Source organism: Archocentrus centrarchus, chromosome 7, assembly GCF_007364275.1.
Source record: "Archocentrus centrarchus isolate MPI-CPG fArcCen1 chromosome 7, fArcCen1, whole genome shotgun sequence".
NCBI classification, from domain to species: domain Eukaryota; kingdom Metazoa; phylum Chordata; class Actinopteri; order Cichliformes; family Cichlidae; genus Archocentrus; species Archocentrus centrarchus.
This window is the reverse complement of record NC_044352.1, coordinates 31,383,995-31,397,198: the sequence shown is the minus strand read 5'-3', so window position 1 is coordinate 31,397,198 and position 13,204 is coordinate 31,383,995. Positions and strand designations below refer to the sequence as shown.

The following is a 13,204-nucleotide window of genomic DNA, read 5'->3' as shown; positions in this document are numbered from 1 at the left end:
TTACTGTAAGTTAGTGAGCTTTGGAGGTGCTAAACTTGACTTGACTTGGTGGTCAGATGTTACCTTTGTGCCTAGCCGGACTAGCTGTTCCCTGCTATGTCTAGTCTTTATGCTAAGCTAAGGTAAAGTTAGTTTTAGGCCCAGTTTACATAAAAATGATCCAGTGGAAATGGTATAATTTTGCAGTTTTCGAAAAGTAATACGTTCAGTTTTTCATGTTTTAAAAATGATTGCCGTTCACATGAAACCCCAAGATGCAACCATAGGGTACATATATGCCAGTATCTCCTGTTTTCAAAAAGTAGCATTTTAGCCATGTACACAGTGACGGAGAACAGAGCATTTCGAGAATGCTCCACTGTGGAACCTGTTTTCAAATTGTACTGTTTTCAGGTATTCGAAATGCCATTCTTGTGAAAGTGACAGGCCAAATCGCAACAAAACTTTATCGTTTTCACCTGAAAACGTTCTTGTGTAAACGGGGCCATAGCTTCCTTTAACACTTAATTGATAAGTTCAATTTGCCCCTAGAAGGAAAACTAAAAACAGTCACAGGCATGATAGTCATGTTGGTTTGTTTTATTTTCATACAGTTGTTTCTTTTTCTGTTTCTTTTTTTAACTAATTGCAAGGTTTTCACTTGATTTGACATCCTTGGTCTCTGACACCACTTTGCCGTCCACCAGAGTCTGAGTGACCGTTATGACGTTTTGGACTTTTGCTGAATTAAGGGCATCCTCAAGCCTGGTTAAAAGAATAAATACAAAGAGTAAAACAAAAAGTTAGTCATACACTGAGTCAGAACAGAAATATATTGTCTCTCCTTTAAGCTATCTGGTTTTGACATGATGAAATTAAGCAGTTGAAACATAAATAAAATGGTAATGGGATTATATTGACACAGGTGAGTCATCATCTACTTTCCATATCATTGCTGCTCCATGTTTGCATGAAGCTACTTTAAATCAAATTTGCAAAAGCATCCCTGGGATGAACAAAGCTTTTATCCCAGTGAGCACAGGCCTGAACTTTATACAGTTTTGACCCATATTTTCCACCTCCTCTCCTCATACTCACATTAATTCTCCTCCACCATCCAGCAGCCTCCTGTACTCAGCGATCTCAGCCTCCAGTTTCACCTTGATGTTGAGCAGGAGGTCGTACTCGTGAGTGTTTTGTTGGATGTTGCTGCGAATCTGTGTCAGTTCCTCCTGCAGCCTCAGGATGATTGCATTATACTTCTCCAACTCCACATTGTAACTCATTTCAGTGTCACGGAGGGCAGCCTCAAGGGCCGCTTTCTGTGAAGAGATCAAAGAGGAGATCGACTGATGTATTAGAAAAGTGACCTTGTAAATTTTGTGGCCATCTTGTTGTGGGTTAGAGTGGATGATTGATAGCTGTTAAACATGAACACAAAGCTAGAGCCAGCGTCATAGTTCAGCTTAGCACTAAAGACTTGAAAGTAAGATAATCTACCAGTACTTCTGACCACCTTTAAAAAAACACAACTGGTGAATTTCAGATGTGCTGATTAGTGGCATTTATTTGTTTTCGGACAAGCTTAACTTACATTATTTAGGCTGTAATGTAAGATATATAATACTTTAAAGTTGTCAGGTCTGAATGTATAGCCTGTAGCACACACAACTGTCTTCCAAACTATGAAAAAAAAACAGACCTAGTGATGACCATATACTGAGGAAAGGGTTAAAACTCAACCCATAACCAATGGAAACCCTTACAGCTTCACTAATTAAGCCAAGACTTACCAGACTATGTGCAGACTGCAGTTCAATTTCCAGTGCCTGATATCGCCTCCTAGTTTCAGTCATTAAACTTGAGGCATCCTTCAGGGCTGTTGAGCTCTCGGTCACTTTGACCTGCACCTCTGTGATCTGGATACAAAATTTTATATATACATAAAGGATTCTTCTATATACTACTCAAAAGACAACCCAAAAAGCATTGATGTTTTCACCAGCTGAATTCTGCTGTACCTGAGATTCATGCCATGCTTTGAACTCTTCCTGGTTCTTCAGTGCTATTTTCTCATACTTTGCTCTTATTTCCTCCATGATCCTGGTTAGGTCCTGTCCTTTAGGAGCATCAACATCCACTTGAACGCCAGCCTGGGCGATTTGGGCTTGCAATTCAGCAACTTCCTTTTGGGAAGGAAATAGGGAGTGATTTTCTGAACATTTAGTTATTAGGGTTATCCTGTGGTAAGTGGTTAAGTGACAAATTGGAGCAAAGGTGCATTGCACTGTATTGGGGTTATCAAATAGGTTTTCTCTTTAAACTAATATGTTGCACTTTAGATGGATTAGTCCAAATACTAACTTTAGGCAAATAATTCTGAAAAATGCCACATACTCTTTCATGGTTCTTCTTCAGGGTTATCAACTCCTCCTTCATGGACTCAATTTCAGCCTCCAGGTTCATGCGAACAACATTGGTGTCATCCAGGAACTTCCTCAGCCTGGCAACATCAGCCTCCACTGCCTGCCTCATGGACAACTCATATTCCATCCTATGGAGACACACTGTATGTCAGATACGCTCATGCTGGTGCACAGATTACCTTCACTTTGCAAATAAATCTCAACCCTCACTTGGCTCGGAAGTCGTCTGAAGCCAGGCGTGCGTTGTCAAGACTGATGGCAAGGTGGGCGTTTCCCTTGACCATGTTGAAGATCTAAAAAGAAAAGAAAAGAAACTATTTTTGTGATATTTTAGTATGTGGGAATATATTCTTCCAGTTTCATTTGATGGACAGAAAACTATGATTTTCACTTTGACGAGTTGTTAAGGGTGCATAGTACATAGAGATCGAAGCTCACAGGTAATAAATGTTATGAAATCAGGCATTCAAGAGATACCCAGGGAGTGGTATGATAATAACAAAGTTTGTGTGTCAGCAGTGATTTAGATTGACTTTTGCTCCATTGTTCAACCTAGCAATAAATCTCAATAACATGCAGCATTTACAAGCCAAAAGTAGTAGTTATTGGTCAGTTAAACATTCTGGAAAAACTAAAAAACTACAGTTTAGGAATCATTCTTGAGAATGAATGCATCATAACTGCCTAAACCAATGCTTAATCAAAATCTACTTCCTGACCGTGTATTTAGGTGATGTTTTAGATTCTGTAAAACCTTTTAATTACTCTTGATCCAATAAATACTTAAATAAGATGCATCAAATATCATCCATATTAAATGCCAGTTTCATTGGCTCACCTTGGCCCTCAGGTCTGCAATGGTGGCGTAGTACTTGCTGTAGTCCCTCCCTTCCAAGGGGCCTCTCTTCTCAATGGTCTCTCTAATCTTGATCTCCAGAACATTATTGGCCTTCTCCAGTTTCCTCACTGTCTCCAGGTAGCTCGCCAGGCGGTCGTTCAGGTGCTGCATGGCAAGCTTCTCGTTTCCGATATTCAGGTCTCCAGATGTTCTGATATTCAGGTCTCCAGATGTATTCCCAGAGGACCTGCTGCTGAAAGTGTATTTGTATCCTCCACCAAAGTGGGGGCCAAGCTGCGAGTGATAGAAACGGGAGATCCTGGTTCCATAGCCACCTGCCCCTCCGCTGACACTGTGGGCATAGTGTTGGTGTTTGGGTCCTGAAAGTGAACTAAAATTGAAATTTTGAGAAGACTGCCGTTTAATTTGATGATCCATTGCTAAAATAAATGTGCTGATCAATGTGAGAAAGAAGCGGCTTTTCCTGGCACAGAGGAGTTGGTCAGCAGACAGTGGTGTAGAAAGGTGCAGTCTGAGGTCTTATATACAACTTGGAAAGGCAATATTCCTTCCTGAAACTCCTCTCCTATCTATATTGCATTGTTACCTTTTGCTTTATTGTTTAGACTTTGGCCTCCAAACACCCACTTCAAAGGTAAAAAGTGCAGTGGTGTTTTTTTATTTTGATAACATGTAAATGAACTGACAACCTGATATGAGCCTCAGTGTAAAGGGTGAGGCTGGACATGCTCCATTTCCCCTTTACTGTACTCCCCTTGGAGTACAAAGTACTAAATATATTTGTTACACCCACTTGGACCACACCTATCACCCACACCAAAATAATACATGTATTAAACATTGCTCATGTGTGGAGCTACAAATATACCAAGAATGTCTGCAGGATGGGGAAAGGAGCATGGGCCTTTTGGGATATCCTCATGGGTCAGATCACACCTGCCTTGGAACTTGAAAGCCTTATTTTTTGTGTCTTGCATGGCTGTGATGCTATTCTACTACCAGCTACTATTTTATTGGCACACAAACACCTGACAAAGCACAAAAAATTCTCTAGCAGTTCTTACTACAGTAGGTGTCACCACGGCTGCATTGTGCCCAGACATCTCACACACACACACACACACACACACACACACACACACACACACACACACACACACACACACACACACACACACACACACACACACGTGCGAGTTGAGGATATCATTTCTACTATCATAAGCGGTACGAGTGCATTAGCTTATTTTGGCGGTGTCATGGTTCGTTTTTCTGCCAAAGAAAAATAATCCAGGAAATGTAGGAAGCACTGGGTTAATTTGATAAGACTACAAGCCAAAAAACTGTGCAGAGTTTAGAATACTACAAGTAAGACTTCAAAATTTACAAGGTAGGCATGTTTACCCTGTTAAGTACAGGTTACTGCATAACCCTCCAAGGTTTTTTGTCATAGCGTTAACTACTACATATAGTTTCTTTTCCCAAGAAAGCTGATAAAATGGGGACTTCCCAAATTCAGGCATCAATGACAGATGATTTACAAGGCTGGAGTTGGGTAGTTAGCATTAAGATAGCAAACTAGTTTACATATAGTAAGTGTAATATGTGGTCAGTAAATAGGTAATGTTGCAATTTTTGTACACCACCACAGTGGATTTTAAATCAAACAATCAAGATGTGATTGAAGTGCAGGCTTTCAGCTATAATTCAAGGGGTTTAACAAAAGTATTTCAGTAATGTTTCAGGAATTAAAGCCTTTTTTTTTTTACATAGTCCACTATTTTCAGAGCTTTGTATGACATGATATGCTTTTGATTGTGTTGTTCCTGACCTTCGCTATACTTTTCTTATCCCATCATTCTACTGGAAATTAATCTTCATCTGTCTGAAGAGTTTCTTTCTTTTTTTTTCCAGAAGTGAGTTGAGATCTTTTATCTGCTTAAGTTGGAATAACAAAGGAACAGGCAATATAACAATTTGTTAGTACATTGTTACCTTTGGGGCACTTTGTACAAAAATGGCTGTAATTTCTGAACAGTTGATGCAGTTCTTTTGTTAAACCCCTTAATTTAAACCTGAAAATCTGCACTTCAATTACATATTGATTGTTAAATAATCTGTAGTGGTATATAGAAGTTCTAATGTGTCATTGTCCAAATACTTATGGACCTAACTGTAGATGATGTACCATGTTCTGACTGAAGTAGTAAGTGTTTAAATACAAACCTAATTCTGAAAAAGGTGGGACCCTGTGTCAATAAAAACAGAATGCAATGATTAGCAAATAACACAAACCCATTTTTCACGCATAATAGAACAATAAAACTTAGCAAATGTTTAAAGTGAGACCATGTACCATGTTAAGAAAAACATTAGCTAATTTTGAATTTGATGGCAGCAACATGTCTCAGAAAAGTTGGAACAGGGCCATGTTTCCCACTGCGGAGCATCCCCTCTTTAAACAGCAGTCCATAAATGCCTGGAAACTGAAGAGTGCAGTTCTGGACTGTGGGTGTTGTCCCATTGTTGGCTGATAAAGGATTCTAGCTGCTCAACACTTCTGGGTCTTTGTCATAAATTTCGTTTAATGATGCGTCAAATGTTTTCAGCTGCTGAAAGGTCTGGAGTGCAGGTAGTCCAATTCAGGTCCAGACCTTTTTACTATAAAGCCATGCTGTTGTAATAGCTGCAGTATGCAGTTTAGAATTGTATTGCTAAAAATATAGAAATATAACATTTCTAATTTCAATTAATTTGATTACAGAACCATTTTATACTTGGGCTCAGTCAGTTAAATAAGCTTTGCCCCAGAGAAGGCAACAGTGTTTCTGGGTGCAGTTCACATCTTCATCTCTTTTACGACAGTGCTTTAACTTGCATTTGTGGATGGCACGGTGCTCACAGACACTGATTTCTGGAAGTGTTCCTGAGCCTATGCAGGGATTTCCATGAGAGAATCGTGCCTGGTTTTGATGCAGTACTCCAGTATTTATCTTTGGCCTTGTCCCTCATGCAGAGATTTCTCCAAATTCTCTGAATTGTCTGATGATAAGTACTGTAGATGCTAGCTTGTATTCAAAAAACAAGGTCAAACACAGTCAGTACATTCAAAGGATCAGAGCCTCAACTGAAGCTTGGACCTGGAAACAGTGTACGTCAGGTTGGTAGCAGAGCATGAGTACTGGCAACCAACTTTCACAGGCCTGGGGATTTGGCTTACCTCACTTTATGCTAGTTACTTCACTGTGTTACCATTAGCTGAATCATCAGCTCAAGTTTTGGTTGTTACTGAAGTGATAAATTGAGTATGAAATGTTCAACTCTTTTAGATTCCAAACTGTATGACGTTATTTTCCAAAAGTTGTAAAAGTATGTCAGCAGAATTCAGCTGAGTGGGCACAGTGAACTTTTTGGATGGTCCTGGACCCCAGAGGCCCAGCTATTATGCTAACATGTTGTTATGTCATCACAATCTTATTCACTTCTTAAAAAGAGATGTTGGGGCTTTTTGTTTGTCTTTACAATAGCAGCCAAGAGTTCAGCAGACTCAATAAATGAATGATTTCTGAATGAACAAGTCACTGTGATCATAGTAAAATTGCAGATGGACTTTATTGAAATGTCTGAACATCACAGCAAAGCAGGCAGACCTAAACTGGCCAGAAGGAAAACAAAAGATGATGAAATATAAAAAGAATTTCATCTAATCTTACAATTTTGTTACTTTGAAATGACATCTTGAATTTGTTTGTCTCTGAAAAAGCTCTACAATTCTGAGCTTTTGTAAACAACTGCAGGTTGACACGCAAACACATAAATAACTCATGATGAAATAAATAAAAAATGATTTTGTTTTCTTCTGATCCAGTTTTTTAGCAGCCTGTGGAAGAGCCGTATACCCAGGGAGTAAAACTAATGGTAGAGATAGCTGGAGGGTCTTACTGTTAGTGCTGTATCACTAAAAAGTAAGGAGGTAAAAATCTGAACAATTGTATGCTAGTGTTATGATGCAGTGACAGTGATTGGTAGAAGAATCAGCTGGTTGCTCCTTGTATTCAGAGGTTCTTGGTCTCTGTGCTGGAGGACACCACCTTGCCGTCCACCAGCGTCTGTGTGACGGTCATCACTTTGGTCTTGGTCACTGTTGTTTTCTGCTCTTCCAGAGCGTCCTGGAGCCTAAACAGAAAGACTGAGATTCATTTAACTGCCAGGTAGTTTCTACTGTTAGACTTCTAAATGGCGACAAAACTACCGTACGCACTTGAAGTCTCCACCGTCCAGCAGCCGTCTGTATGTTGCAATCTCGGCCTCCAGCTTCATCTTTGTGTTGAGCAGGGCCTCGTAATCCTGTGTCTGCAGCTGGATTTTGTTACGCAGCTGTGTGAGCTCTGCCTCCAGACCCAGGACGATGGTGTTGAGAGACTCCATCTCCATGTTGTAACGCAGCTCCGTGTCCCTCAGCGTGCCCTCCAGAGAGGCTTTCTGTAAGCGCCGAGAAGGGGTTAAAGTTTTACAATGAACTCGGATTAGCGATGACAGCTCCATAGAGACAAGTCACTGGAGTGCAAAGCTTGTGTCAACAAAGTACATGTGAGAGACTTGAAGTGAGAATGCTGAGCTGGGCATTGCAGAGTTCAGATAGGCGTGTTCAGAGGTAAATGAAGTGTATGCTTCTCACCAGGCTCCTCTGTGATTCCAGTTCAATCTCCAGAGTTTGTATCTGTCTGCGCAGTTCGAGCACTTCTGTCTGGGCACTCTTCAGGGCCTCTGTGTTCTGTGTCACCTGTGTCTGCACTTCTGTTATCTGAGACAGTGATTGAGGTTAAAAGACAAGTTAACTGAGAGTTTGTTTATGTATTTATTTTGTGCTTCATCTGCAAACTTTGCTGTTTTTACACGATTGTTTCTTGTTACTCGTTTACCTGAGATTCGTGCCACGCTTTGAGTTCTTCCTGGTTCTTCTGTGCCATCTTCTCATACTTGGCCCTGATTTCTGCCATGATCTGAGCCAGGTCCTGGCCTTTAGGAGCATCGACATCCACGTGGACTCCGGACTGGGCAATCTGGTTACGAAGTTCCATAACCTCCTAAAAACAAAAGGAAAAAAAAAATGGATAGAAAGATTAATAGCAAGAATTACAAGGCTTCACTTTCATTGCTTACCTTACCAACTGCTTTCAAATCTACAGGATACTTTTTCTTTTCATTCTACCACTTAAGAGTTTAACTGAACCATGGCCCAGCTGTGACCCCTAGCATCATCCAACCATAATCACACGCTTTGGTCCAGCAAATATACAGGGGATGTTTCTAAACCTGTGTCTGGGTTCCTTAACACTTAATTTAATATTTCCCTCAGTAAACAAATGGTTGTGTTTTGGATTATGCACTCAAATCATAGTCATTTGAATTCTTTGGAGCTTTCTCTGTTGCCAAATGCGGCTGGGAACCAGTTTTACGATGAGGCTTCCCACAGAATTCACATACAGATATTTTAGATTTCTTAAGCAACCTCTGTCTTCCCACCGAAGTTTTCTAAAGGCTGTTTTCCAGAACATCCTACATCAGGAATGCGTAGGCTGCAGTCTTGGCTTTACTGCATGTGTAACTTAAGCACACATGGGTACAATGAGGAGGATTAATAAGATGACCTGGTCAGCAAATTTTTAATTATGTCTTCTAAAGATGTGGATGTTTAATTTTTTTTAAAAGAATAAGACTTTGTTGAATGCAGCATGAATGTAGCCTTTGACTAACCCTGATGTTAAAGGACCTCAAATTCCATTTCCTAAATCAGCTTGTTGTGATAAGTCAAGGGGCCTTACTTCAATACATAATTTTCTCCTGATGTTAGAATAGTTTTTGTAAATTCACAGATGAGTTTTATGCTTTCTGTTTTTTGTCACTGGTTTCAAGTTGGTGGAGCTCAGCTGGGAAATTTTGGCCTCACTGTTTACCAGAGTTTGTTATGCTGACTTTTAAACGGTGCTATTTGCTCATAATGTCAGTAGACTAAGTCAGATTTGATTAAACACACCCACACAGTCCTGAAAAAAAAAGTTAGTTACCTTTCTCAGTGGTGAACTACTGAAAGATATTTGACCCCTCAGACAAATATTAAAAAAATTCAAAAACTTAAAATAATCAAACTCACATTTTCGTGGTTTTTCTTGAGGTGGATGAGCTCCTCCTTCAGTGCCTCAATCTCGCTCTCCAGGTTCATGCGGCTCAAGTTGGTGTCATCGATGACTTTCCTCAGACCAACAATGTCGGCCTCCACAGACTGGCGGATGGCCAGCTCGGACTCGTATCTAATCAGGACAGGAAAACTTCAGAGCCCGGCACAGCTGCTCACATTCACAGAGGCTGAACTAAATTAGCCTGTAAATTTACTCATCACAGGTTGCCTTAAGTATCTTGCTAAACATACATTTTGCTTTTTAAGTCGATTTCATTCCAGTTTGTGTGTGGTGCATGTGTTTATAAAATTTCAGTGCACATGCTCATTATTTGGTCAGCATAAAATATTCTTAACTTTATGGTCAGCTATGTTTGCTGCTAGGTTTAAGTTATGATGCAACTCCAGCAAGTTGTGAGTCGAAGGCGATGATTTACGACTACATGACAAATGACTGATTGTTCAGATCATGACACTGTATTCCTCCTACAACCCATCCTGCAGTAAAAGAGGGTGTGCCAGCAGTTGTCTGGCTCAGTGTTTTACAATCTCAGCGGTAAAGCAGGCGGGTCTTACTTCACTCTGAAGTCATCAGCTGCCAGGCGAGCATTGTCGATGTTGAGAACCAGGCGGGCATTGTCAATAGTGGCATCAAACACCTAGAACCGGACATCAAAAACAACAACAAAAAAGGTTATTTCAATTGCAAACTTGGAACAGGCGGCAGCTAACAGTGGAGTGGGCAATTACAAGAGTCAGCAGACACAATGACTATATATGGTTTGTAATATACGTCTTTTTCTTACTATTAGAACCACCTGAGAGGACATTTATTTTGAATTGGTGCTGCATAAAAGAATTCTCGAATATTAAATTTAATATTATCTTAAAATATCATTTAAAGTCTTGAAAAATATGCAAAGCTAGGTTAGGTGAGAAGCTGGATACCAGAATTACATTAGTATGCTAAATGTGAAGCTACAGCCAGCAGCCAATTAGCCTAGCATAAGGCTAGTAAACGGCGGTACCTCGGAGCGTAATAACTGTAGTAATTAAGACTTCATATAAAAGGGAAAAAAATTAATTCTTTAGCTTTTGTACACATAGAAAATGATTATTAAATCAAGTTAATAACTTAGGTTAGGCATTCTTTTCTGTTTCAGTTTTTAACTTCGGCTTAGCTAAGCCAACAGGCTACTGGCAGTGGTTTTACTTTTAGTGAACAAACATTGATAAATCTAACTCAAAAAGCTGATTTCAGAAATGGCCTGACATTATATTGTTTAGAGCAGTGCTTTATCTACTCATTCTATCTGTACTGCTTAATGGTAACAGTGTGGAACCAGTACTAACATCTGTCCCAAAGAAATACATAATTATAAAAGTTTGTTGGGGTTTACTTTGAGAGGATAAGAGTCACTGTTTGTATAAATGTGAATAGTGCCAGCAGGCTGCATCGAAAACTAAATGGCTAGAATATTTGTTCTACTGGCACGATAAGATAGATAAGCGCTGGGATGGATGGCAAGGGAGGCATCCAGGATGAGCCAATCAGTGGCTGCCAGGCTGTTGGTGCTGAGGAACAGGATCTAACTTGTCAGCAGGCAATTTGCATGAGGATGGGAGTGATGATGGCTGTGCTCACGTGTGTGCGTGTGCTCGTTCAATGCACATGCAAGTTTATGTTTACAAGGGTAGTTTACTTTATGTGTGCAGTGAACTACCCTCGCAAATTTCTGTTTAATTTCTGAGAGTTTTTTTTTTTTTTTCTTTGACGCCCTGCTCTAAGTTTGGGTGATTTCTTTCCATCATTCCAGATGAAATGTTAGGCGTTTCTGACCTTGGGCTGTTTGGATAAACCAAGGTCCTTGGCTGCTGACAGAGTAAACAAAGCCTAATTTCAAACAGCATTTGATCTTGTGTAATGTTTCGAGAACTAACGGTTTGCTGACCTTGATGCTTGTATCTGATTAGAAGACTTTCCAACAGTGAGAATAAGCAGTTTTGAATGCTAAACTGCTGCAGTCGACACACAGTATTCAGGTGTAAGGAAGTTTTAGAATCTTTCATATGGAAAGTAACTCTGACTTGGTCCTCTGTAATTGCAGTGAAGAATGCAGAACGGCAGGATTTGTGCTTCAGTGATTCTGGGTTTTTTTTTCAGTGGCACTCAATGGAATGAAACCTGGAATAAATGATTAACATCTTTTTTTTCTGCTTGTGTAATGCCTTTATTTACTTTGAGATCTTGAACCTTTGTGTGCTAATTGCTGCTGAATGACTTCATAGCATGTGTGAAATCAATATTCTTCTCTAAAATGTTGAATAATATAAGCTCCATGCTGACAGATCCTATTAAATCTATTAAGTTTCTCTTTTACCTCTCACTTTCTATTGGATGAATGCAGAGCTAGAGTACTCCATCTTCAGTCTCACTGTCAATTTAACAGCAGTAAACAATGAGGGAAAGGTAGTTAAGAAGTATGGGTTTGTAAGTAGTTGCTGGATTCTCTCTCTGGTTTCCCGTCTCCGTGACCCTCAATGATCCAGCATTCCTCCTGTTCCTACTGCTTCCGGTCCAGCCCCCAGCCCCCGTCTCAAAGCAGCAGTGGCTCTATGCCAAGCACTAGCAGGAACCCCGTCTGTTAGGAGTCTACAGACTATATGAGACCCTGAGAACTGATAGGGTTCAAAAATATATTGTTCTGAACACATTTGCATACATGTCCTAATCACTTACACTCATATCCTCTTAAAATGTTTATCACAGCACAACATTTCATTCTGCTTTTCATGTTCATCTTCTTTCATCTATTTTTCTCAGTACATAATCAGTCACCCGCCCAATTCCTCCTCACCTTCTTCCGCAGGTCGTCCAGGATCACCTGGTACTTGCTGTAGTCTCTGAAGTCAGGTCCGCTCTTCTCCAGAGCCTCCTTGATCTTAATCTCCAGCTTGTGGTTGGCCTGCTCCAGGTTCCTCACCATCTCAAGGTAATTGGCCAGGCGGTCATTCAGGTTCTGCATGGCAAACTTCTCATTGCCCATGATGTCGGCGCTGTTCCCGCTCACCTGGACGCTGCTGGAGAAGCCCCCTGCTCCAGAGCCCACCGCCATGCTGGCTCCCAGCCCACTGCGGTAGGTGGAGGAGACACTGATTTTGGTCCCACCGGCCCCACCATGAATACTCCTGGATTTGTAGACCGGAGCAGAGGTACGAGTCATGGACAGAGCAGGAGCCCTGCTGCCAGAGGAGGTGCGCACAGAGTATGTAGTTTGCTTGGTAGTTTGCATTGTTGCTATACTGTGAGACTCAGTGAGACAGACGCTGAGAGACAGAGAGGCACAACCTAGGAAGCCAGAAATTGGAGCTCACAGACACAAGGCAGGAGGAGAGAGAAAGCTGTTAAACTATATAAACCTTGTGGGCCCTCAGGTCCGCCCCTCTGACCACTCCCCCTTAATCTGTGTCACCTCCCTTTTTTTTCCACTGGCCTAAACCACACTTACTGCTCAGAGCATGCCTTTGTCCTTCAAGCCTCTCTAAGTTGGTAAATTCTGACTCTGTGGAATTCAGAAACCTGGAGATTTGGCAAAATTTGAAAACCTTTCTCTTAGACTTTACTCGTAGAACATTAGTTCTATAGTTCAGTATAGTTTGTTTAGAGTTTACCAACAAAACCTATAAAGAGAATAAAACTACATCTATTAAGGAATACTTAAAATAGTACCAGGCCTGTGCTCTTCACAGAATAGACTTTTG

The 13,204-nt window shown here is 40.6% G+C and overlaps 2 protein-coding genes across 2 annotated transcripts; both read right to left on the bottom strand.

Annotated features, from left to right (window-relative positions):
* Positions 1 to 561: 561 nt before the first annotated feature.
* On the bottom strand, positions 562 to 3,747 carry LOC115782953 (keratin, type I cytoskeletal 18-like). The gene is made up of 7 exons (XM_030733506.1): positions 3,244 to 3,747; positions 2,616 to 2,698; positions 2,377 to 2,533; positions 2,001 to 2,165; positions 1,773 to 1,898; positions 1,078 to 1,301; positions 562 to 744 (listed from the first exon to the last, which is right to left on the bottom strand). Exons 1-7 carry the CDS (start codon positions 3,679 to 3,681, stop codon positions 618 to 620), a joined length of 1,320 nt encoding a protein of 439 aa, XP_030589366.1. The 5' UTR covers positions 3,682 to 3,747; the 3' UTR covers positions 562 to 617.
* Positions 3,748 to 6,842: 3,095 nt separating this feature from the next.
* On the bottom strand, positions 6,843 to 12,839 carry krt18a.1 (keratin 18a, tandem duplicate 1). Its single transcript, XM_030733048.1, has 7 exons — positions 12,301 to 12,839; positions 10,019 to 10,101; positions 9,419 to 9,575; positions 8,187 to 8,351; positions 7,943 to 8,068; positions 7,526 to 7,746; positions 6,843 to 7,440 (listed from the first exon to the last, which is right to left on the bottom strand). The coding sequence occupies exons 1-7, from the start codon at positions 12,733 to 12,735 to the stop codon at positions 7,320 to 7,322; spliced, it is 1,308 nt and encodes a 435-aa protein (XP_030588908.1). The 5' UTR covers positions 12,736 to 12,839; the 3' UTR covers positions 6,843 to 7,319.
* Positions 12,840 to 13,204: the final 365 nt, after the last annotated feature.

Excerpts from the sequence above, each read along its gene's own strand:
- LOC115782953 (XM_030733506.1), bottom strand. The coding sequence starts at position 3,681 with ATGGATCATCAAATTAAACGGCAGTCTTCTCAAAATTTCAATTTTAGT. Across the intron at positions 2,534-2,615 it reads TCAGACGACTTCCGAGCCAA|GATGGAATATGAGTTGTCCA; the intron begins GTGAGGGTTGAG and ends GTGTCTCCATAG. Across the intron at positions 1,302-1,772 it reads TGCAGTCTGCACATAGTCTG|AAAGCGGCCCTTGAGGCTGC; the intron begins GTAAGTCTTGGC and ends ATCTCTTCACAG.
- krt18a.1 (XM_030733048.1), bottom strand. The coding sequence starts at position 12,735 with ATGCAAACTACCAAGCAAACTACATACTCTGTGCGCACCTCCTCTGGC. Across the intron at positions 10,102-12,300 it reads TGGACGACCTGCGGAAGAAG|GTGTTTGATGCCACTATTGA; the intron begins GTGAGGAGGAAT and ends GTCCGGTTCTAG. Across the intron at positions 8,352-9,418 it reads TCAAGAAAAACCACGAAAAT|GAGGTTATGGAACTTCGTAA; the intron begins GTGAGTTTGATT and ends TTTTGTTTTTAG.